Here is a 25,870-nt window from a genome sequence, read left to right as displayed (position 1 = left end):
GAAAATCTGTTTCTTTCCTTTGTTGTCACGTACTGAGTGTGTTTTTCTTGGCTTAATTAGACCTATGCAGATAAATGATGCTTTGTTTCTGCGTGGTTTCAGACTATCACCAACAACAAGAAAATTGAGGTAATTTGGTTTGTTTAAAAAAATTAATTTACCCCAAATTAAATACTTGGCTTCAGCTTTGTAGGGTCACTTCTTTTTTTAAATCTTTGTAACAAAACAGGAGGAAACACTTAAATGAAAACATCATTTTGAATAATATTTTCTTTAAAAGGCTACATTGAAAAGCACAATGTTTAGAGACTCTTTTTTTTCTTGTCAAGGCTAATAAACCAGCAGACCTGCCACTAATTTAAGTGGAAAATGTTACCCACCCTTGCTCCATGGAGCTCCAATTTTGTGGTCCTTGTGAGAGGTAGAGTCCCCTTACTTCCCAGCTGATGTCAGATATGATATTCTGTGCATTTTTTCACTTATGTTAATGTGAGTACAGGCATTCAGCATCCTCCCCTACCTCCAGAGCCAACCAGTGGCCACAAAATGCAAACTCTGGACATATATTAGCAAAACCACTATGAATATTTATCGGCACACTGGATAACCTGAAGTAAAAATGAAGCAAATAAGGAAAGAGAGAAAGAAAAGAAAGGTTTTATCCCTGAAATATTAATTTCAAGAGAAGTTGAAGGTACACTATCCCCTCGTCTCCAAGATAACTGAGGTCAAATCCAGCATGTTATCACAGAAACTTAACAGCATCTCTGTAAAAAAGTGAAATCTTGGAAAACAGTAAAAGTATTAGTAAGGGCTTGGGTGTTTTTAGGTGTTAACAATCAACTGCAATTAAGTATGTTTTCCACTGATGGTGCATGATACGCTGAAGCCAGTATGAATCAGTTAAAGACCAGCACAGCATAGCTGTGCGTAGCTGTGCCAGTTTACATCAGCTCAATAAAATGGTGTCATTCACACCATGAAGGGAGACCAAAGGACATGAACCTGCCTTAACCCATGTCTCTAGGCATTTTTGCACCTTTTCTCTTTCTTTTTTTTTTTCTTTTTTTTTTTTCCCTCCTTTTTTTAATACTGGTGCACGTTCATGGAGAATATAAGTTGTTCTAATTTTGATACAATAGTGAAGTAAACAACCTGGTCTCTTTAAAACTACAAATTAACAGCCATGCCTGTATGGTGTTTCCAGAAAAACACTATAACAACATACATGAGGACCTGGCAGAGTAATTGGTTGGAAAGTGAAGAGAAATTTGATTTCACTGGAGAACTCCCAGAAAGCAAACAAACAAGGAAAAGGGGAAAAGGGGACAGAAACAATGGGGTTAAAAAACAATAACTCTGAAACGCCAGAGCTATTACTGACAGCAGCGGGGAATGCACTTCTCACAGGACTGTTTCTTACCCAGATAGTAGCCTTTTAACGGGAGGAAAGAGAACGCCAAGGCTGGAGAGTTCCAGGGAGCTGGGACACGTGAAGGAAAGAGTTAAGGCTGGAGTCACCCTCTCCGAAGTGCTCTGTGATGCTGTACAGTGTTTCAGCCCCCAGAGCCTTCCTCCTCCTCCTCCCTCTCAGTGTCGGAGTGGGGAGGAGGCGGGTTCTGCTGAGCTGTTAAATCCTGACTGAAGTTTCCCCCATTCCCAGTGGCCACCGTTGTCTGAGGCTGGTTCAGATCAGGGCTGGGGTTACCCTGACATTTCTGGGACCGCGGCCAGCCAAGAAGGGGAAGAGAAGAAAAGACGAGCCTTTTACAATTTGCTTTTGTTGAAGTGTGGAGAAAGAGGAAAGAGAAGCGTCCTGCTCTTTTCAGCATCACATTCCTGTGTTTCTCTTCAGCCTGGAAAATATATTAATGCTAGTCCTTTCCTCTCTGGAAACAAAGGAGCTAAACGGGACTGAGGAAGCAAGAAGTGAGAAGGAGGCTTGGGAAGTCTAAAAGAGGGAGACTCGGAGCAGCTGGGATTTCCCTTTTCTTAAATGAAATCCCTGCCTGTGCGGGTAACTGGTAGAGCAAAAAGCCAGACCTCCAGGTAAATGGAGAAGCAGAAATCCCAAAGGAAATTTCCGCTAACCTCATCCTACTTGTCAAGAAGGTGAAGAAGAAAGTTAAAAGATACACGGGGAGACAAACAGGCTCCGGGACCTGTTGGGCTGTGTAAGGATAAATCACTGGGCAGCAGCAAAGCTGCATGGCATTAGTCTCCTTTTAAAGGAAAAAGACGTGAAACCTTGACGCTGGAAGGGGAACTTCCCTAAGAGTGTAAGTCTCAAGTCAAATTCTTGGCTTTCTGCTCTATGTACCCTTTCTCTGTGCTTGTTTGTATGTGTGTGTGTGAGAGCATGAGAGAGAGACAGAGAGAGAAGGATGCAGATCAGTGTGTTTTGGATAGACAGAGTCATGTTACAGACAGATGATCTCATTTTTGCATAAAATGATCCACTTTGTGCTTTTCCAAAAATAATTGTAAACTGTACAAAGCCACCAGGGCAGGACTGAGGTGTAATCAGCACTTCTAAATCACAAAAGCTAGCCAGCCTGTGGTCTGCCTTTTTTTAATCCCTTGTGCAAGATATCCTCATACTGTTAACATCTAACTTTTTCTCTTTCTACTCCTCCCTGCAAGCGGATTGCACAATGAACTGGAGGCCAGCTCTCAGCTTAGCCCTGCTGTGGGCAGCATGGCTAGTGTGCGGCTCAGAAAAGACAGGAAGGCTAGCAGAAAGAGGGAGCCATGGAGTTCGGAAAGTGCCTCTGGCTTACAGGGCTCCAAGCAGCTTCCCGAGAAGGTCTGGAGCATCCCTGAGGAATTCGAGCCCGAATTCCCAGCACCCCGTCACCAAGAGGGATTCTTCGGCATCTCCGAAGGCACCTGCCAATCTCCTGCAAGGGGAAGCGCGTTCCCAGGCCAGGGGCATGGGGACCAGAATGAGACAGGTACAGAGACTCACAGCTGCAGCCAAATACTCCAAGTCCGAGATGATTAAGGACGAAGGGATACCCTCTGCCTCACAGTCACGAGTGGTACGTTTCCCTTCGGGGACAAGTTCTCCCAATGTCCTGGCCAGCTTTGCTGGGAAAAATCGGGTGTGGGTCATTTCTGCCCCACATGCCTCTGAGGGCTACTACCGGCTCATGATGAGCCTGCTGAAAAATGATGTTTACTGCGAACTGGCTGAGAGGCACATCCAGCAGATTGTGCTGTTCCATGAAGAAGGGGAAGAAGGAGGAAAAGTCAGAAGGATAACCAATGAAGGAAAAATCCTGGAGCAGCCACTAGATCCTGCCCTCATACCTAAGCTCATGAGCTTTCTTAAACTGGAGAAGGGGAAATTTGGCATGGTGTTGTTGAAGAAAACTCTGCAGGTGGAGGAAAGGTATCCTTATCCAGTCAGGCTAGAGGCCATGTACGAAGTTATTGACCAGAGCCCCATCAGAAAAATTGAGAAGATGAGGCAGAAGGGCTTCATCCAGACTTGCAAAGCAGCTGGGGTGGAGGGACAAGTCATTGAGGAAGGCAATAATGGGGGCAGCACCCGGCCTACCCTTGGTGGTGGACAAGTCCAGGTGTCAGCAAGGAAGGAGGAGCCAAGGAGGAGCAATAATCAGCCAACAAGGACCAAAACAGTGAGGAAACCAATGACAACCACAGTGGCCACTCCTCTGCCTACAGTAAGGACCACTACCCTTGCTCCCACCACCACAACTACCCATGCCACCACCCGCGCAGTGACAACAGCAAGCCGGTCTACGACAACAATGACACCCTTCCCTACCACACAGAGAACCTGGACCACAAAATCACACTCCACCACAGAGTATCACAGGTTGCCAGCAGCCCCTGATGCCACCTCACCACGAGTCACAGCTTCTGAAGATTTCTACTCTCCTGCATGGAAGGCAAACCGCAGGGACCGGCAGCGCGGCCACCCAGAGAAACACCTGGTGGCCACACGGAAACCAAGCAAAGCTGCTCGCTATGACAGTTTCACAGAAGTCCCAACAGCTGCCTCAGTGCACTATACAAAGTCAAATGTGGGTAGATTTAAAGATAACCGAACAGACAGGAAGGACTATAACCACAGAGACCTGAATGTCACACCAGGGCAACACAAACCAACTAAGACCAAACCACCAAAAAAGAAGGACCAAGGAAAGATCCTGAGCAATGAATATGAAGATAAATATGACCCAAGCAAGCCTGCTAGTTCCCATTTAGAGGAAGAGATTGCAGTCGGAAATATTCCTCCAAAGAAAGGAAAAGAATCAAAGAAACATGAGCGAATGGATAAACCTGAGAAGAAGAAGAAGAAGGACAGGCCTGACAAGCTGCAGAAGAGTGAGAAGCAGACCAAGAAGGACAAAGCTGAGAAAAAGAGCAAGCAGGACAAAGACCGTAGCAAGAAGAACAAGAAGGGGAGTAGGACTGAGAACGAGGATTTCCCCAAGCCCAACAAGAAGCCTTTCATGCAGCCTCCCAGGAAATTGGTGACCGACCTCCTGGAATATTTTGAAGGCAAAAGGCGGCTTATTGTAAGTAACTTGTTCATCTGAATCTTATTACATAAACGAAGTCATATCTCCCTCCTAGTAGGAATATGTGGAACAGAAAGTTTATGCTGCTTTCGTATTATTCTTTTTTGGTGCTTTTGTTTAAGAGATAAAATTTCTAGACCCAAATGATCACTTCCACCAGGGGAGGTTTCACAGCCTCATGTTGGAATTCTTACATGCAGTATTAACACCAGGCAGCCAGGAATTAGGCTAAAACCTCTTCCCAGTTGCTTCCATGAGCCACCACATAGCCAACAGATTTTTTTTGTTCCAGTGGGTATGTACGTGTCAAGATATATAGATATATAGTTACGATCGATAAAATGAAGTTGCAGTATGGATTACACCCAGTCATCTCTTTGGGGCACTCGCCAGTGTTACCATATTGCAATGCTCAGCATGTCCTGCCAGCTGGCACAACTGTTTTGTATTGGTGCTGGTGTCCTAAAACTGGAGGCAAGCTATGCAGCTTGGCAGTACTAGTGCTTGTCTGACTGAGGATATTCACAAAGACGTATGATCAGGTGCCCCGAGGTAGGATTGTTACATTTGCTGTTCTCTCTGATGGGAATCTGGCATTCAAATCTTCAAGACATCTTCAGAGATCCCGTGCAAAATTTATTTTGTTTCGTTTTTTTCCCCTGCTGTTTTTATTAAACTATGACACAACGGCAAGTTTTCAAGTCTGAGAAACTCAGCATGGTCTGGAGTTACTTGTCCCAGGGTTTAGTAGTGTTGTATGTTTTTCCAACTACTTATCTAAAAAAACACTTCACCTGGGATAGGAAACAGTTTTAGCTGTAGTACAAATGTTTTTTCTGGCAGATGGCATATACCCTGAAAGGTACACTTTGAAAAACACTTTTTAAAAATATTATTGTAGGAGCCAATTTCTTGCAATTATTCCACTGCAAGCTGGCCTGTTTCACAGTTATTGTCCAATAGTCAGTGTCACAAACATAGCTTTGACTTTCATGCCCCATATTCCAATACAAACAGCTAAGATGCCAAGCTAAGATTTCAGCCATTGGAATTTAATCAATCACTCTGCTGATGATTCACAGACCTGAGCAGAAGCCAACTTTCTTCTCCCCCTCACCATTCCTTCAGCTGTAGGGGCTGTGCAGAGCAAGTAGACTTGCATTGCCCAACATGATGGAAATGGAAAAAAGACATATAGTTGAAAATTTTTAACTTGACTGAATCTTGCAAAAAATGTCTAACATTTAACTAATAGTTAACAAAATCAAAAGCTCAGAGAAAAAAATCCACAGAAGTTTAGGATCTTTGAAACGTGGTCATGTATCTCATTGTTGTGGCTTCCAAAGTATGTGCAGCATCGGGACAAATAAAAACAAATTTGAAAAAAGAGCCAAAAACATTGCTCACAGATGTCAGGCTGCTAACTCATTACACCAAGACAGTCCTGGCAACTTAAAGGCTGGTCTGAAATTCAAACCTTCTGATACTAAGCCACCTCTCAGCTGGATCTCCAAGAAGAGAATTGTGCAATCTCAGAGTGTCAGGCCAAAACTCACTGAAGACAAATTATGCCATTCTGCACGTTACTTTCCCAATATCTAATACCATCCTCAATCTGCTTCTTCTGAAGTTTCTCAGAGAACAAGTTTGATGTGGTCATCAGTAAAAGTAGTGGCCGAAGTCTCCTATCTCTTCGCCACACACCATACATATGAAAAACAAAGAACTTTTCAAGCTTCTATAAATCGACACGTGCTTATTTGCATCCCTTCCTATCAAACTGTTCAACTCCCTTAGGGTCAGTCCTTCAGCTGGATGAACTTTGTCATTCACGAGCCTTCAAACTCCCTTTCTAAAGCATCAGCCCATGCTGCTGTAGAAGTGGTTCTACCTGAGTTATTCCCCATTGCTTTGTTGTACTTTTGTCTTTCAGCCGCTTTAACAGACTGGCTCCCAAAGATAGCATTTCAGTCCTCTCCTAAAAGTCTGTTGAGAGAGATGTGGTTTTTTAAGTCCTACACATCACTAAGGACTTCAGGTTGCAGATTTCAGTTTGAATTTCAAACATCCAGAATTTTGAAGGCTATTCTGGGTTGTCTAATTAATGACAAATATAGGACCCAGCTGTAGAAACTGAAGAAATGTCCTCTCTATAGTGAGGCTTTTATTGCAGTCTTACTAATGTTGAGAAGTCTTGGTTTAGTGAGTTTGGGTTTTTTGTTTACTTCACTGTGGTGATGAATTGCAGACTGACAGTTTATATACAACACCCCATTTATACTCACATCCACAGGTATGCACATGCACATACACACACGTGCATATGAATGCAGACACATACAGTGTACATACTGCCTGGGTTAAAACAGTCCTAGCACAAAGCTTTGATTTGAAGTTTGCTTTGTCTGTAAAATGTTCCCTGCTTTGTTCTACAAGGTTTTATGAAGCAGATCAAATTCAGGCTTGACTGTGTGTTCCTGCTTATGGCCTCTGAAACTCAGAGGACAATACAAACCAATGGTCTGGTTTTGATCTCAGTCCTCAAATCCTTTTCGTGATCCTTTTTTCATTTGAAGCATTTCTATGCAATTTAAAAGCATGTTACATGTTATGGCCCAGAAATTAAATCCTCTTTGTGTCTGACTCTCATTCACCTTCATGTCCCAATGCTGTAGTCATGCCAGGGGGCCTTTGTATAAATGAGAGTCAGATCTTATAAGCCTAGAAATGCCTCTTACATTTCAGTACATTGATGAACTGGATTTATAAGGCATATATAATAAAAAATTAGCCTCTGGGCCCTACAAGCTTAAGTAGGCAGCTAGAAGATGATGGCGCCTGTTACAGACTAAAGCATAAGTTTGCAATTGAAGGATTCTGGTGATTATCTATGACCTTAAACCATAAGATTTGGATCCAGATTCTGACTCCCTTTGTGTTTGGGGGATTGGTGGCAGGTGCTTGATTGCAGTTCACTGCTGCCAGTTAAAATTATCATATTGCTAGGGAAGTGGCATTCCTCTCCACCTTCTGCTGGAAACTACTGCAGAGGACCACTGCATGTTGTTACACACACGTCTTCCCTGGTATATTTGCATCTCAGCCACTGATGAAAGATCTAAGTTTTGTGCTTTAAACTTTTTAAAACTTAAATCTTTTCAATTGTTAAGAGGCTTTGGAATAATTACTATAAACTGTAGATACTTTTTAAACTTTTGTTATTGCAATTGTTCTTCCTCCTGTTCTTCTCCCATAGCCACGCCTTCTGAGCAAATATAAGTCCCATAAGACATCTAAGTGGCTTAGAAGCCTCTTGACAGTCAAAACAGCCCCTGGGAGCCCTGCCTGGACCATGGGATGAGGCCAGAGCAGTTGCCATGTTCCCACTGTGAGTGAGGAGGGGGAATCCTAGATTCGTGGCATCACTGAAGGCTGAGAGGGAGACCTGGTGAGACTGGCAGGGCAAGGGATAATAGGAGAGTACATGGTTTGCTGTAAAATCCAGTGAAAACTCTTCTAGCAGCACCGCAGAGAGGCAGCGAAGAAGCTGGTGCCACCAGCTGGCCATGCTTCCTAAGGTTTTCTTGGGGCTGGTTGAATACCTTTGGGTCAGGCCTGGGCCTCAAGGTACACTCCAAACACAAATAAATAAAATAAGGCTACAGAGCTGTCAACAGCTCTATGGAAAAGCCCATTTTGCAGATAGTGACTAGTTCTCCTTCAGTAAAATACTGATCTGCTTCATTCCTCATACTAAACAAGCTCTTTTGTCTCTGCCACCAACCAGCTGATCACGACCCCTAAGGCGGACAACACCATGTATGTACAGCAGCGGGACGAGTATCTGGAAAGCTTCTGCAAGATGGCAACAAGGAAGATCTCAGTCATCACGATTTTTGGCACCATGAACAACAGCAGCATGAAAATTGACCACTTCCAGCTAGGTTCCTCGGGTTTTTTTTTAATAATTTGTTTCCATCTCATGGGCACAATACAGAGAGCAAAGGTAGAAATTTCCCAGATTCGGTCAAGATCTAAGCAAGATCATTTATTATGATCCAGTTGCACTTTCAAACCCATTCATCCTCCTTCCATGCCAACTACACCCCTATTGTATTTATATAAGTGTCTCTGGTATTTTCATGTTTACACTTCCAGTCCTGTAACTTTGTGGGAATTCTTAAAGCCAGTAAAACAGCGACAGAATGAAACGGCAGAAAAATGCGATGAGGGCATGGGACAGAAAGAGGAAATTAGGCTGAGCTCTAGCAATATCTTGAATAACAACCTCACTGTCTAACCAAACAGCTGCCCTAACACAATGCCCTGCTCGCCCTTGGTTTTTGCAGGACATCATCCATGGGTGGCTAGATACTGGCTCGTATGATTCAAACACTGCTTAAAGAAACTGGCTGTTGTCATGAAGGAGAGGAAACTGGGGGGTAGGAAATGTTCATGGGAACTGTTTGAGATTATATTGAAAACCTGGCCCAAATTAATCCTGGTTTGAAGTTCAACATCATTATCTCCCCGCTCTATCATATAACATTTTCTTATGTCTTCACACTCCTCACAAGGTCATGGAAAAAGCTTCATCTTTCAGGCACATACACTGGCTAAAGCCATGGCAGATAGAAGCATGCTAGTTAGATGCCTTTCTGCAAGTTCCTTTCCTTCCCAAGGTCAGCTTTCCTAGGTTTAAGAGCTGATTTTGATATATTCACAAAGTGAGTATTCTCCTCCACAGGTCCAGGCACATTTTTCCCTCTGTACTGGTAGACAGATATTAATTTAGAAGATTTCAATCATATCCTCTAGGTATGGACAACATTACAAATTTGCAGCAGCATACCCGTTATTAAAAGGTTTACTATTTGAAGTTCTGTTGCCTCTCTTTACCCACAAATCAAGATACCCATCAATGTGACTGCTTATTGCTGGCTGTTGTAAAGAAGTTCATCTCACTGAGGCCAGAGTTTTTAGAAGTGCTATAAATCAGAAAAGTAGCTTATTCAGCCATATTCAGTACCATCTTCTTTACATACAGAGTTCCCATACAAACAGGTGACAATGGGCATCCATTTCTCTTAGCTTTGAAAAAACTCATGTCAGTGTTCAGGTCCTGGGAAGCACTTACCAAAGCCAGTGACAACCTTTCCTTTTTTAACAGTGGGGTTTGGACAAAGACTTCAGGTCTCAGTCCAGCAAAGCACTTAAGCTTAGGTGTCTCTAGAATCATGTAAATAATCTCATCGCTGTCTGCGTCTAAAGGTTAATACCAGTGTAAATGCTTCACTGGACAAAGGCAAAGAAATAGTATAAAAGCTGCTAGTTTTGCTTATAAGTTCACTGCATCTTTCCTCTGGAAGATCGCCTGGTTTTACCAGATCTTGGGAAGAGATGTATGATGGACCAGAAAGCTCAGGAACACACCAGCTCCAGGGTATTTCAGGTCTGGCATACAACAGGCCAGAAGATCACAAATTTACATCTGGCTTCCAGCCCAGCCGCTCTTATTCTCAGAGGGAGAAGACAAAGTGAAGGACCAGGAGCCTTGTGTCCCTGAATGACAGTGAGTCACAAATCCTGCCAGACTGTCCATTTGTGCAGCTCCTTGACATATCTGGAGCAGTACAGGATTTTCCACATCAGGCCAAGATTACTCAAAGTTACTTTTTGTGTACCTAGACCTATCTGCCTGTCAGTGGACTGTTTAGGATTATATTTAGCGTCAGTCTGGCTAATAAACAGATGTTCACTCTGACATAGACCATATTCTTTCAGCCTGTTCCAAACTTAGCTACACTCAAACTTTCCCCAAACCACACATATATAACAGCTTATTTCTCACAGGAGGAATTGCCTTCTTGAAGAAAATCAGGAGACTTAGAAGGGTGTGAGTGAAACCTTACATGAAGTTCATCTTATATTTTTTGCTTAAAACACCAGGTCCTGAGCTTTTAAAAGTTTCAGTAGTACAAATGTCTTCCTATTCTAACTCACCTTCTCCTCTAGCCTTCCTGCTTGCACAGCCTCTTCATGGCTCAATCTCTGTCAGCACCAGAGGCAGCAAAAGCTCCTAAGAAACATTTTATTCACAGTATTTATGCTGTAGCAAAAAGCCTTAGCACACAGCATGATGAGATCTACTTGTAGTGCAGCATCTTGGGACTGAGATAAGAATAACAACAAGAGAAAAGTCCAGAGAAAAGACTTTTCACTTGAATGTTCAAACGCATTTAGGAGTAGTGAATGAAAGAGAGCTCAATAACACTGTTTGGCCAAGATCAGCTCATAGTGAAACCAAGGAGTGTTTCCCAGTTTCCCACTGGAATGACAGAAAAAGTGAGTGTCACTGCAGAGGTCTCCTCTTCATCCTGAGTTAGCCATGTGGTCTCTTTTCCCCAATTTATGGGAACAGTCAACTAACCACCAGCCCCAGGCTACCTGCCCTTCAAAGCCAGTACCTAATCTATTAGGCCACAGTACTGCTACAACAAACTCCTGGACTTTTTGCAACCTCATTTGCATTATTTGTAAAGAGTAGCTCAGCTTCCCAGTCTGTGTAGCTGCTAAAGATGTATAGAGAAAAGTTTCCACACTCTTTCAGTGACCTTTCTAGAAAGAGCAGAGAGGGAGGACTTTGCAGGTGGCAGTAGACAGTATCAACCCCTATTCTTCATGCTGATCTCAGATGTCCTTTATCAGGTGGAGGCCAGAGACAAGTAGTGAATTGGAGGCAATTAGATTAACTTGTTGGGTTTTTTTCTCCCAAGAAATCAGTTCCAAGTTCAAAAGGCAGGGCAGCCTTTGTGGCATCATATTTCCCCCCTGAAACATTTTTCTGTATCACTCTTGTCATTTAATTTTCTTCTTTACATTGTAAATTTTGAAAGAAAATCTCCTAAGAGCTAAACACTGAAGTGCTGTCTTCATGTTGATATCTATAGTCTTTAAAGTGGAACAGTGCCATGGGTCAGTTGGTCTAAGGTATTGAACCATACAGCTATTTTCCATCACATTTCACACTAGCACCTTTTGCATCATTCTATCTCCATATAGACCAGTGAGATAGTTTGTTCTTTTTGTAGGGAATTGTTTGCAAGCATAAGCATGAATTTTTGGTCTATGTTTTAATGGTCATACATGCCATTAGAAACATGCAAATCTCACTTATGAAGCATACATATGTTTACAAAGTGAATAATCAATGATCACATCCAGCAACCCATCCAATAAGGAATTTATAACATTGCCTATAATTTTTTACAAAACTTTCAACTCAGGTACATATAACCATGTAAACCCATATAAATTACATCTATAACTTGATTAGTATCACTAAATTTTAACATTTGCTGGGGGTTTTTTTGTTTGTTTTTGTTTTCTGTCTTCAGGGGTCTTTTCCTCCCCAAGCATTTCTGAATGTTTTCTCATGGTAAAGCAGTAAGCAGGTACAAAATGAAAATTAAGTATTTTCCTGTCAGTGTGATAGAATGGAAAGTGAACATCAGCAAGCAGGTGGAGGAAGAGGGCCACAGCAGGGTATATGGAGAGAGCTGAAGAGCAACCACTGCAGTATTCAAGACACTTTAAACAGTTTCTGGTTTCTTGTAGTCACTAAACCTCACATGTAATTTTTTAAGACTATAAAGGTTAAGCCTAATGTCCTGGCCAACCTCAAGCTGTTCTAGCTATGTTTTACTGACCCAAATTCACTAAGGTGTTTCATTTGGATACGATGCTTTCCAGTTTCTGTCCTAAATTGTTGAACAGTTCCTATTTTCTATTTCAGAAGCTGGTGAAATTATTAGTACATATATATACATGTACAAGCATATTGAAAAAAATCTGAAAGATCTTTCCAGGAAAGAGCAGGCGACCAATATTCTTAAAAAGCAAGTAGAAATGTTGAATGCCCCTAGAATAGACTAATTTTCAAAAAATATTGGGATTGAAAATTGGACAGTTAAAAGCCGTAGTACCATTCTGATATTTCTTAATATTTTGCCTATGCAGCAGGAAGACAGCTTCTGGGAAATGGATTTCCCCCATGCTTTCAGTGTGAAATTTAAGGTAGAGTGCCACACAATTCCGTGACTACTTTTATTTCTCCTTTGTCTCACATTAAGATAATGAAAAACCCATGAAAGTGATAGAGGATGAAGATCTTGTGGACCAGCAGCTCATCAGTGAGTTGAGGAAAGAGTATGGGATGACCTACAATGACTTCTTCATGGTGCTGACGGACACTGACATGAAGGTCAAGGTAAGGGTTTTAACTCATTGAAAGAAAAGGCATTTGAAAAATACAAACAAAAATAAACAATTTTGGGAAATTACACTACATGCTTGCATGTGAGGCACCTGAGAGACTGATGCAGGGCTTGGTCGTTGCTGGAGGATAAGAAAAAGGACAGTAAGAGACATTTTCAGGAATTAGGTAGCTCTCTTCACTTTCTGCAGTTAGAGGATTTCAGGAATTGTGGGTTTCTGCTGACACCATAGGAACAGGACTCCCACACTGGCAGGGGGTTTAGTGTAGTACCTGACATTCTAAAACACAGAGTTTGGCTGCTCAGTGAGACGACAGCACATTGCATATGGACAATGGTCTAGTTGAATGGCCTTATAAAATAAAATAATGACTATTTTTTGCCTTCAGTGGCCTGGCCTCATCATATTGGGCAAATACTGAAAGTATGTCACTTCCAAAGAGCAGTCTGATTACAAAAAACAATAATATTTTTCTATGGTTTCTAATCTGGTTTAGGCCTTGTTGCTTGTGTGTAAATAGGAATACTTGAATTTCTATATATCCTACAGTGTTGTGACCTATGAAGAAAGACTGCTAATATGTGCATCCTTTTATCCATCTGTTCTTTTTCCTTAACAGCAATACTACGAAGTACCCATAGCAATGAAGTCCGTGTTTGATTTGATTGACACCTTCCAGTCACGAATTAAAGACATGGAAAGACAGAAAAAAGAGGGCATTGTCTGCAAAGAAGATAAGAAGCAATCCCTTGAGAGCTTCTTATCCAGGTATTACCTTCTGTTCTTATCTGCTGCTAGTTCTAACAATTATTGTCTTGTTGGAAAAACAGCCATCCTACTATTTCTGTGATTTTTTAATATGGATTTATCAGTATTTACAGTGTTAAACAAATACAGAGATGTAGCCACAGCTGAATGCAGTCTTCTACAGAGCACTGGAAGTCAAGATGCATGTTCTGTTTCCTGACTGACCGCACACTCTTTGGAGACCAACTTTCTGTACCTCAGTTCCCCCATCATGACATGAAGATAATAACAGTGATTTGCATTAGAAGACTGAACAAGGATTAATTCACAGATGTTCTGAATGCATGAAGCACAGTGCTTATGTGCTTCAATCATCAACCATCACAATCTCATTAATCCCATTCTAATCCCTTCCATGTAGCTCAAATCGGTAATTAATTCTCTGTAACTTCCTTCTTATCCTGCTTGAGAGAACAGTTGGTCTTTGCCAGTATTAGTCATGCATATTCTTAAAGGTCTTGCAGATGTCTCTTGCAAAATGTTTGCGAGACCTTCTGCAGAAAGACAGTTTTGTTTATGCAATCTCCATATGCCCTTTTACTGCTCTACCTGTGAGACCTGCATTCCAGGCAATAAATACATCTGGACTGTGGGGATCCAGATCCATAGAAGAGCTGTGCAGCTCTAGCCCTCTCTGTTACAGGATCATTTACACGAAATTTGGGTTACCCCATCACTCTAGGCCTTTACCCATTACTACTGTGTCCTCACCTACTACCAAAATCCATGGAAATACACTGTTAAAGCCAGATGGTTATAAAAATAACAGAGGTGGCATGATGGATTATGACTTGAGGAGGAAAGGAGCAACAGGCAAATGAATAGGTTGTTGGTTCATAAACATTTTAAAATTTGATGGCCACTTCAACAGAAAGAGAACCTTTAACCAGATCCACCCCACCCACCTCACCACCTCCTGTGTAGGTCTTAGTGATTCATCCTCAAGACCACCAAGCAGAACCACAGTTTGGAAACAGCTGACCAACACAAGAAAGAGCTTGTATGTTGGAAAGAGACAGGACCCAAATCCTTCCTTGCTTGCAAACAGCCCTAGTAATAAACACACATTAGAAAAACAGGCAGGAAAAATGCAGACTGTCGCATCTATAAACAGAACTGCTGCTGCACAGAATACATTAGCTGTTTGTGAAACACGCATCAGGCTTAAAATATTGGGTGGATTTCACTAGCCACATTAACTGGTCAGATTCCCGGCTAGATTCATTCCAGCTTTGTCTAAGATTATCTCCCCAGCTGAACAAGAGTCCTGGCATCATCTCCCTGGTGTTGCTCATTGGGGAGGTCAGTTATAATAATGCAAACATTGTTCTTAACAAGCCTGGCTGGCGTGAAAGGAGACCATGAGAACCAGAGCTGGCTTGAGTAAAGCTTAACAGCCACATATATCAGGAGGAGATCTGAGTTTGGTAGTGAGGAGTCCCCCCTGTAACACTAAGACATCGGCTGTGCTCCTCTCTGGGCTCACAAACAAGAATGAGCTGCAAAATAGGTAGAAGAGGAAGAAAGGATATGTAAAGGGAAGGGTCTGGCAGATTTGTCAGGACAGAAGCCTACGGCTTTTGATGTCAGAAATAAGGGCATAAATCTGTACAATAGTGTTGTTGAACTAACAGCTGTGAAGGACCACCTCAATTACTTTCCCAGTAAGATACAGCCCCAGATAAGCACACCAAGTATAGGTATTGCCTAGGGCAGGGGAATAAACAGCTTGAGTGGCGTTCAGCCCTTTTGACCTCTGTGCATCTCCAAAGCAGATACTCAAAAAAACTAGAAAGGAATTAAGAGTATCTTGAACCAGCTCACAGATAAGATTCCATCCTGATTTATGCCCTAGACAAAATATGAGCCAATGTTTCCATTCTCAGTCACTGCTTGTAGGTAGCCAGGTTCTTTTGCTATACAAAATATCTCAAAGATTTTTTTTTCCTCCATTTTCAGAGTAACAACACGAAATTTCCCCCCTTTCTTTCATGTCACATATGTGATCCTTAATGCTTCACATTCCTATTCACATAACTGTATACACACACTCATGTCTCTTTGCTGTTCCTCCTGGGTAAGATTAAAATTGGGGAGCTTTGCATTTCAAGGATTTACTTTTTTAATTATAAAAATACATGCAGCATCAGTCAGTCAATGAGACAAAGGCATGAGTATCCCCTGCTATTTCAGCAACTCATTCTATGATTTTGATCAAGTCTTACTGTATTTTCTTCTTCTCTCAAGTGGAACAGCGTTGATCCATTGCATTAGCCTTTCTTTTGAGATCTTCACATGGTGCTGGAGAAAGGCAGGCTATTATTATAACAGAGTAACATCTGCATCCATTTAAAAGATCATTTCCTGCTATAAAAATATCCCTGCAGCTTTGCAAATTCCTATAAATCTGATTTATTCAGGTTTAGTGGAATACCTTTATTCAAATTGTTTGGAGAGTATTAAAAAACCCTATAGTTAGAATTTTTAAAGGTTTCAAGTGTCCTTACATCATTGCCTTTCTTTGAGAGGACAACAGAAGGTGCTCCTTGTGTGAATTTAGTTAGATGTGGCATTTCATTTTAAAGAAATATCCAAGATTTATCTTATTGCCCCATGCATGCCTTACATAGCCACAGGCTCACACAACCACATGCAGACAAACAAGCTCATATTTAAAGCCATGTTAAAGTATTTCGAGTGAGTGTGGTATAGAATAAAAAGAGGTCAGTGAGTATTTGCACAGAAGTATGAGTTATGTCTGAAATGAAGATACACCCTAATTCTCAGACAGCCCTTGGACTGCAAAATAACTGTGCAGTTCCAGCAGTGGTGAATGACGTAAAAGCTAAATGCCTAGTGAGGAATTCTACAGGAATCTTTCTTTCTCTTGAATATACACTTCTCAGCATTGTTGTAACTACTGAAGGGGGCTTTGAGCAAAGATTGTAAGCTCTCTAGTGTTTGTTTGGCAAAGCAGCGAAACTGCAGATGTTTCTTTGAGAGTTTTGGAATTATAAAATTCAAAACAGGCTTTATCCTCTCTCAGTGATGGATGGAACTGGGACGATCTCCCATCCAGCTGTGACTTAGAAGTTGTGAGAGGTATTACATACCTCAGCCTACAGAGAACAAAAATGCTGAGAGGACTGGGTCATGTGTAGTGACTGTGCCCCATCGCACTCTCCTCTCTTTCCAGATTCCGATGGAGAAGGCGGCTGGTGGTGATCTCTGCTCCCAGTGATGAGGACTGGGCTTATTCCCAGCAGCTTGCTGCTCTCAGTGGACAAGCCTGCAATTTTGGTGAGTCAAAAGAAATTACACTCTTGCTCCCCAAAACCACATCCTTCCTGGTGATGTGATGGATTCCTTTGCTCAAGTCTGAATGTAGACAGCCTGAGGAGTCTGACAACTGGAAAGTTTGCTATAGCTACTCGAAATCCAAATGGAAAAGATTGTGCTAAGCAGGTAGTACAGGACACTCTGGCAGCTAAGACAGATAAACAAAGTGTTCCCTGGAATCATCTGCATGAGGCAGAAAAGGTTAGCACTCCGAAGCTTCTCTTTAGGCTGGTACTTCCAAAGATCAATAGTATTTTCTTCTTCTTACTGCACAAATTCATGACGTAAGTACGATGCACTGGGAAGAGCGCATCCTCTAATACCCATCTCACTACTGGGACAGTTATCAGGGAGATGCATGAACATCAGCTTTTTTTCTTTTCCTTCCTGCTTCATTGCCAAAACCTGTAAAAATGTTAATGGAAGCCCCTTTGATCCAAGAAGGACCCTCACAGCCCCCTAACTGATACTTAAGGTCCAACTACATAGTCAGTGGAGAGAGATAGGCTCCTTCAGGAGGTGCTTAAGAGCAAGACCCATAAACACTCTTCTCTCTTTCCACTATCATAGTGGAAAGCCCAGAGAGACTTACTCCTTAATTTAGATTCCTAGCAATGCAAATACCATACAGGGCCAGACCTGACTCCTACAACAGAATTAAACAGGTCCCATTGAAAACTCACAATTTCAATACATTTCAGTCATGCCTGAAGGGAGATCTGCACAGTATCACTGTTTATTCATAATCACCTGGCTTTCATTCAGAGCATCAGCATCATCCTGGGTGGGGGGGGGCGGGGCTGGACTAGATGATCATCAGCATCATCTCATTTGGTAACTACCAAAGTAAACTGTGACATGTAAAACACTTTCTGAAGAACTGAATGTACCCAAAACAGTTCATTCTCCCCACCCTTTGTAAAGGACAGATTGATGGAGATCCAGTGAATTCCTAAAGCATTTGTTCTCAATGGGTCCTTTAAGTAAGTGACAAGTTTCCAAGCATCTCACCTCCAAGTTGTAAAAACAGTTACATCAAAGATTTTGTAGATCATACAGACTCACGTTACATGAACAGTTTCTATAGCCCTTAAGGTCTTCCTTGAAAGCAGAGGCAACAGTTCAAGCATCTGCCCAGAAGAAATGAAAGACATGAATCCCTGTCATAAGCCATTCCCCACAGTCATTTGGATGTTAACTGTGATAGGTTACATTGCCTGCAAATACTTTGTCACTGTGTGTATGACAAGAGCTTTACTAGGGAACAAAACAGTCCAGAAACATTCTGAATTTGGGGAATGGCCTCTGTAATTTACTGGTGTGTCTGATGCTTGTATCCCTGTGCTACAGAACCACACCAAGCACTTCTGTCCTTGGGACACCTGCAATAGCTTTTATGCAACTGATACCACATTTACTCGACACTCTAGCTTATCCCCACATTTGGAACAGGTGATGTGGCTGGCAGAGACTCCGCAGATATCAGTATTTTTTCCTCCTAGAGGGCTGGCTAAGACTGGCCCCTAATTAGCATGTATAGATCTGGCTGATGAAACTCAACTCTGCCCAAGAATGAGCAGAAAGATCTGGTCTGACCCAAACCCTCCTTCATTTCCTCCACAGGTCTGCGCCATATAACTATCCTCAAATTGCTAGGACTTGGGGAAGATATTGGAGGTGTCTTAGAGCTGTATCCAATTAATGGTAAGTGACTGTTTCTAGTTTCTTCAGTACTACTGATAAAGGGCATAGTGCTGTTTCTTTGCTGCAGTTTCTTCAGAGGGATGGGTGTGACTGTGTTTTTTCTCTTTTGTTTTGTTTCTTTTAAGAAAAGCAAACAAAAAGCTTTCTTGGTGTTCCTGTGCTAAACATTATATAGCTTCTGCAGGACAGAAAAGCCCAAATATAATATAGAAGGCATCTCACATATTTATCTTCCACCTAAAAAATACAGTCCCAGGTACATTCCTTTGCCTGCCTTGCTGCCAAAGACAAAGGGATGTCTGTGCCTTTTACATACTCGAGAGTTTGCAGGGCTAATAGAACAGAGGCTACGCAGATTCTCTTATATGGGTCCCTCATTCATCTTCATAGAACCGTTTGGGCTGGAAAAGACCTTTCAAATATCATCTGGTCTAGCCCCCCTGCCACGGGGTTGCTCAAAGCCCCATCAACCTGGCCTTGAGTACTTCCAGTGATGGGACATCCACAACTTCTCTGCACAACCTATTCTCATGTCACAGGACCCTCATCCTAAAACTCCTCTTCCTTATATCTAATCTAAATCTGCCCTCTTTCAGCCTAAAAACATTACCTCTTGTCCTGTCTATATGAGCTCTGGTAAAAAGTCTTTCTTCATCTTTCTTATAAGCCCCTGTTACATATTCTACTTCCATCCCAACAGGATATTTCAGGAAGCTATTCTTAGATCTCACAGCCAGGGTACATTTCAAATGCTACAGGTTCCTCTACTACCTAATCCAAATAACTGCTTCCGTCAGTGGAGGAACAAAGACAGGGAGGAGCTTTTTATCCCATCACTGTTTCTACTGCTCTGTACATGAAAGCATCCTGGTTCTTCTACCGTATTTTAACAGAAGTCCATGCCTAGGAAAGAATAAGAACAGAGAAAGCAGATGTCATATTTCTTTCATCAACACTCCTGCAGCCTCTGCTTACTTTTCACTGAAGGACTTCACGACCTTGGTTATAGTTCCTATTTGTTAAGATCAACCAATCTCTTCTCAGTTTACTTGTGTAACTTCTCTTTGAATTCACATTAACTTCTAGTATGTGTTCTCCTGTGAGAACCTCTACAGAGTTGCAAGGTACCTTTGATTTGCCCTGAATGTGGCCCCTATAGCTTTGTTGGATACACCTTATCTCTTGTGTGGGGGAAAAGGTGAATATTTAATCCCTATCCATCCCTGCAGTGACATTCGCAATCCTGTAGACCTCTCCTCAAGCCATTTATTTTACAGACTGCAGTCTTTACTTACTTGGTCATTTCTCATACAAAGCTTATTTCAAACCTATGATCAACCTTGTCTTTCTGACTTTTTCCTTTTTTCTACCACATTCTTTTCAAGTGAGAGAACCAGAAATGCATGCAGTGTTCAAGATGCACACAAACAATAGGTTTATGCAGTGGCATAATAATACTCTGTTTTGTTTTTTATTTTCCTCATGGTTTATAATATCTGTTTTGGCTTTTGGCCATTAGTGAGCACTGAACTAGCCTTTCATGAAACTCTTTTGTAGCCCTAAGATCTTACCACCAAGTGGTATTGGTCAGACTTCTTCATTTCTTATGCGGAGTTAGCAAAATTTTCACCATGTGTACCATTTCATTTCAACTGAACAGAATTTCTTCCATCATTTTATTAACGAGTCACACAGTCTTACAAGGGTGTTCTACAGTGCTTCACAATCATCCCCTGCCCTTACTACTCTGAGTATCTCCACACCGTCAGCACACTTCCTTACCTCTATGCTTATACCTTATGTGCATCATCTACAAACACACTGAACAGCGCACCAGTCCCAGCACAACCAACTGCAGAACTTCACTGGTGACCTCCCTCCACTCTAGGAACTGATCATTCACTCTCACCTTGTTTCTGCCTTTCAACCAAGCTATCAAAGTTTCTTTTGAAGCCTTCTAGAAATCCACACAGCCTCTATCAGCCAGACCACCCTTAGCCACCTGCTTGCTCACCTACTTCAGAGAACCCCAACACATTTTTAGGCAGGATGCAACTTTGTAGGAGCCCTGTTGCCAAGCCAACTGGGTATTATGTATGTGTGCATATATATACATGTGTATCCACTGGTATCTTACAGTTCCTACTTATTAAACCAGCATAGACTTCACATTTACAAGCCTGGAGTTCACTAGATTTGCACCAGAAGATATATGTGGACATGACATCTACCACATCCCATATCTCACGTATCTTGACAGTTCAAGAGTGAGGCATTATCCTGCCATTAATGACCCAGCAAATTAATCCTCCAGTTCTTCACACTTTCATGCTTCAATTCTTGTGATTTCTTTCACTGTGACAGTTTTTCACATACGTGAACCAGTGACCCAGGCTGCGTAGAAGCTAAAGATGTGCATGTGTGCTGAGTGACAAAAAGGTGTGCCACACTCTAGTAGCTTCAGCCTAGAGAGTAAAGATGAGTTTACTAACCCTATCAAAAGTGTTAAAAATACATCTGCAAGTTCACAGTGGAGTAATTTCATTTTGGAATGAGGAAATCCTGAGCTTCATAGAATCACAGAGTTCTATGATTCTCATACATATGAGATTGTACATTACAAGAATCTTACATGGCCAATTATCGGGCTGTATCCTGTCTCATGTTGCTAACTTGCTTATCTACAAACCATCATCATCGTCTAACCAAAACATCAATGCCGGTTTTATGTGATCGCTTTCTAGGAAGCTCTACTGTAGACCGAGAAGAGATCCCACCTAATTTGGTGAAAGACATCCGAAATTATTTCCAAATTAGCCCAGAATATTTCTCCATGCTTCTAGTTGGGAAAGATGGAAACGTCAAATCCTGGTATCCTTCTCCAATGTGGTCTATGGCGATTGTGTATGATCTGATTGATTCCATGCAGCTTCGGCGACAGGAAATGACAATTCAGCAATCGCTCGGCATGCAGTGCCCAGATGATGAGTATGGTGGGTATGGTTACCATAGCTATCACCAGGGATACCAGGAAGGTTACCAAGATGACTACCGTCACCACGGAAGTTACCATCATGGCTATCCGTACTGAAAAGAGCAACTCAGCCTCCAGCTGCCCCGTGTCTGTCTTCTAATAGCTATGCAAGCAATCAGTGGCCAGTTGCAGAAAGTCTTCCCAGGCCACATAGATATCCGTGCTTCCGTCTTCCACTGTTCAATCACGGGACTTTGGTCATTTGCCTTCTTAAAAACGCAGAAGCCTTTACAGTGAAGTAATCCAAACCAGTAGCATTGAAGCTTTAAACAATAAAGACTCCTTTATATTTTTAAGCCTTTATTAAAAAAAGGCATCAACAGGTGCTGTTTGTATTAAAACCAAACAAAACCAGCCAACAGCCCCAGTCCATGGACAGTACTGTAGGGCAGGACACAAACTGTCAAAAAAATAATGCAATGCTCTTTTTAGTATTTCTTTCTAAGGAGAAAAGTGTATTTATTGGAAAGCAGGAATTTTGCATTGTGCTCATGAAGACAAGCAAAGAATCACACTTCAGGACTTTCCCAGAGAAGGAAAATTTAAGAAAGGAAGTATGGGGCGGGCTCTTTAATAATAACAGCAATAATAAAGTCCTTTTGAAGTACCTTGTCTAAAAAGACAGCATCCCTTCTACAGTGCATTAACACTGTAATTAGCTGACTTTATCAATGAAAATAAGAATTGATGGTTATGGCAGCATTTGTTCCAATACAATACAATGTAAAGTTCTTAATTAGAAAGCTTGCTGTATGGTCATTTGTTCTTTTAATTGAGGTCCCAGCTCTCTTAGGTCCTGCCCACCTGACAGTTAAATCCAAGTTAATGAGATCTAAGTGGAAACATCAACCCTAGTTAGCATTGTCTGAAATACAGAAAACTGAAAAGCATTCTTTTCATTAGAAAGAAAAGGAACAAATTCTCATTCACTTGTATTTTAAATAAGTTGTAACTAGCTCTCTATAATGTTTTTAATTAAACTATTGCTCTAAATTTTAAATTTCCTTCTACCACTTCTTCTCATACCATCCCCCATGAAAAAAAAAATCTAGACTAAATGTTTATAAAACTATTTGGGAATAATTTGATCTGCTACTAAACCAGCTCTATTTGTGCCACACTTGCCGAAATGGTGTTCTTCTCCCTTTTCATTGGTGTCTTTGGGCATTGGATCTGCTGCACCACCCTACTCCTACTGAAATCAGTGGCAGGAGCTGCATGCATAGCCATGCTTTCAGCATCACTTGGGTAATTTCTAAACATTAAAGACCCAGCAGAAAGATTTAGGAACATCCTGAAGGTATCGAGCCTTCATAGTGGCACAGTAGTCACTTCTGATGTTGAAGGCATGCCTGACTAGTCACATTTATTTTTATAATCTGTGACATGGGTGCCACGTATAGATACATGCAATAGGGCGCATTCACTAGGTTTTGCCATCTCAGCAGTAGCACAGGGGAAGTTACAGCTCTAAGCTGGCCAGAGTATGCACCACAGCTTGAGTTTTAGCATTTTCCTAATTATTTTTTTTTCCAGACAAAACCAGAACTGAGTAAAGCAGCAAGTTCACTCAAAAACAGATGATTTCTCTAGAAAATCAGTCACAAGAGGTCAGGCGTTGCTTGCCCTTCTGAATGTCAGCAAGGCAGAGAGATGTGGAGAGGTCACAGGACCTGGCCACTTCTTCCTTAGCATTACAAACTTGGTCACTCTCTGGGGCAGGCTGCCCTCCGTAACACAAAGTCTAGTGAGCACAGGGTAGAGCTCCTGACTTACCTTTCTCTGGTGACTGGAGCTAAGGTAGACACTTGATAGAGCAACAGAACCATTTGGAGAGGACTGCTGCCTGTAGAGTGCTTCCAAGAGCTCATTAACTACAGTACTTCCACAGCTGAAAGCAGTGCAGAGAAATTAAAACAACCAAAGAGGAGTTAAAAAAAAAAAAACACAGAACTGAAAGGTTTCTAGAAGGTAATAGGAGGTCACATAGCTCAGTTTTAGATAACAAGCGTTTATTGCATCAGTGTGTTAAGGTCAGCTACCTAAGTTTCTTTGCCTCAAGCAAAAGCAGAGGAAAGTGTACCAGATGTCTAACAGTTACCTTCTACACACAAAAAGAGAAACACCTTTGGGGTGGTTTTTTTCCAGGTGTTCATTTCAACTTTTGTGTAACCTTGCTTTCCATGTAAAGTTTTTAAATGAAACCCTTTTTAACTCTCATTACAAATCATGGAAACTAAATGTCCTGTGCTGAGCAAGAGGAGACAGTTAACTTACAAAAGAGAGTGTAACACCTGATCCAAATTATTTTCTTTTTTCTCCTCTCCAGAATTCAAAGTTATGCAAATCCAGCCTAGGCATTCTGTGGGAGCTGCATTAAAAAACAAATTGCCCATTTATAAGGGAGGCTGGGATGAGCTCCTAACCAAAACTACATTGAATTTGAGGAAGACTCACTATTATTCTACATTCTGGTGCAGATTCCTGCCTCCATCAGAAACTGGCTCAAAATTACCAGAAACTTTTAGCAATGATTTAAAAACCTGATTTTGCAACCTATCTCCCCCTATGGAAAATTAAAAGAAAAGTCTGAAGGAACACCAAGCCAAAAAATCCTTTCAACAATAACACATAGTTATTTTGAAGACCGTAAGCATTTGGAGCTACAATACTCCAAATAAAGACTTCACTTTTTAAAACACAAATCAAATCCAAAGCACTTGGATCTGTCCCTGCAGTATCATTCTGAGGACACTTACTGAGATTAAGGTCCTATTTCTACAGCCTTAGTGGGAAGATTCCACATGATAAAAAAAACCTTTTTGTTATACTTATTTATGGGATTTGATTCAGCTCCAAGATGGCTGTTTTCATCCACAGGCTGTCTTTCAAATACCAATGGCTCAATTGCTAGACTGACAAAGTAGATGAAATGAACTAAATAAATATTGCTTTAATTGGCTTGTTCCAAACAAGAGAAACATGAACACATCTCTCTTCCTGAGAGGTTTTTTGAACTATTAATATTTCCTCAAACCAGGAGGAAGGAACATAACAGCCTCAGCAGCAATTAAGTTCAAACATTTGTGAATCTGGGCTCTAAATCAGAACTCTCTGCCCAATGTATTCATTAAAAACTACGTGCCAAACTAACGCTGCTCTCCAAAAATCTCCTCATAAATTTCCCAATTGTCATTTGAGGACAAAAATAGTAAGCTTTCCAACACTGAGTAGGTCAACAAGCATACAGTGGAAATACTTAATCAAGTGGGATTCACATGATATATATGAAAAATGTAACTATAGAATAGCTCCCTCTTGCTAACCTGGGCTGCTCTCCAGCTGACAATTGTTTACAGCACTTCCTCTAACAAATGTCACGTACAGACTCAATTCAACTATCTGTAGATAGTGCAGCTGCACAGAATCGCGTGGTTATACTTTCAGGTTACTTCACATGCATTTTAATGCCAAGTTGATGCAAATCGTTACATTTTTAGAGAGCAATTAACATTCCTGTTGCTACAAAGGGGATATACAGTTCTCCATTATTAAAATAAACCTGCCTCGCCAATCCAACAGAATCTCTCTGAGAATTCGAACCTGAAGACCATGAAGATTTCCACGTTAGGCAGGACCATCTCTACAGTGCAAGTAAATGTTTGTATCAACAAGTATATACTTGATTGTGCAATCTAAGACTTTGGCAAATAAGTATGATACCATTGGTGAGATTTATAGAGGGAAAGATCATTAAGCAGGACAAGAGTCGAAAGCAGGAACTAAGTGCACTTTACAGAATCTTCAGATCAGTAATTTCCCTATCTCATTCCTCTTAAAGCAGATATTTTGGGCTGTAAGGTCAAACATATAGTTTTTAAGACATCCATCTTTGGTTTGATGCTCTGTCGTTAGAGGTATGAGGCTGATTTCTATGTTCTGATTCAGTGCAAGGCAAAGCTCTCTGGAAAAGTTAATGTAAAAAGCTACTGCTCATGTAAATGCAAAGCAATCTAAAGTTAACAGTACTTTCACTCTTCTTGGAAATACTTGCTGAAGTTGGTAGCTATGACTGAAAAAGACAATGAACTCAGGCAGGTATATATTGCAAAGCTGTATGTAACAGAAAAAAATGAAAATGTCTTATTGCAACTAA

General features: G+C 41.4%; 1 protein-coding gene and 1 long non-coding RNA gene across 2 annotated transcripts in view; one reads left to right on the top strand and one right to left on the bottom strand.

Annotated features, from left to right (window-relative positions):
• LOC110365481 (uncharacterized) overlaps positions 1–1,608 on the bottom strand; it is a 17,248-nt gene extending 15,640 nt beyond the window's left edge. The window contains exon 1 of the long non-coding RNA XR_002424990.2: positions 1,424–1,608. This is a non-coding gene — a long non-coding RNA (uncharacterized LOC110365481). The remainder of the gene's footprint in view (positions 1–1,423) is intronic.
• Positions 1,370–25,870, top strand: CCDC80 (coiled-coil domain containing 80). Its single transcript, XM_005511467.3, has 8 exons — positions 1,370–2,279; positions 2,644–4,550; positions 8,341–8,497; positions 12,686–12,822; positions 13,450–13,598; positions 16,834–16,937; positions 18,600–18,680; positions 21,425–25,870. Exons 2-8 carry the CDS (start codon positions 2,655–2,657, stop codon positions 21,769–21,771), a joined length of 2,871 nt encoding a protein of 956 aa, XP_005511524.2. The 5' UTR covers positions 1,370–2,279; positions 2,644–2,654; the 3' UTR covers positions 21,772–25,870.

This window comes from Columba livia, chromosome 1 (genome assembly GCF_036013475.1).
Source record: "Columba livia isolate bColLiv1 breed racing homer chromosome 1, bColLiv1.pat.W.v2, whole genome shotgun sequence".
NCBI lineage: Eukaryota > Metazoa > Chordata > Aves > Columbiformes > Columbidae > Columba > Columba livia.
Note: the sequence above shows the minus strand (reverse complement) of the source record. Positions and strands in the feature narration are given on the sequence as shown.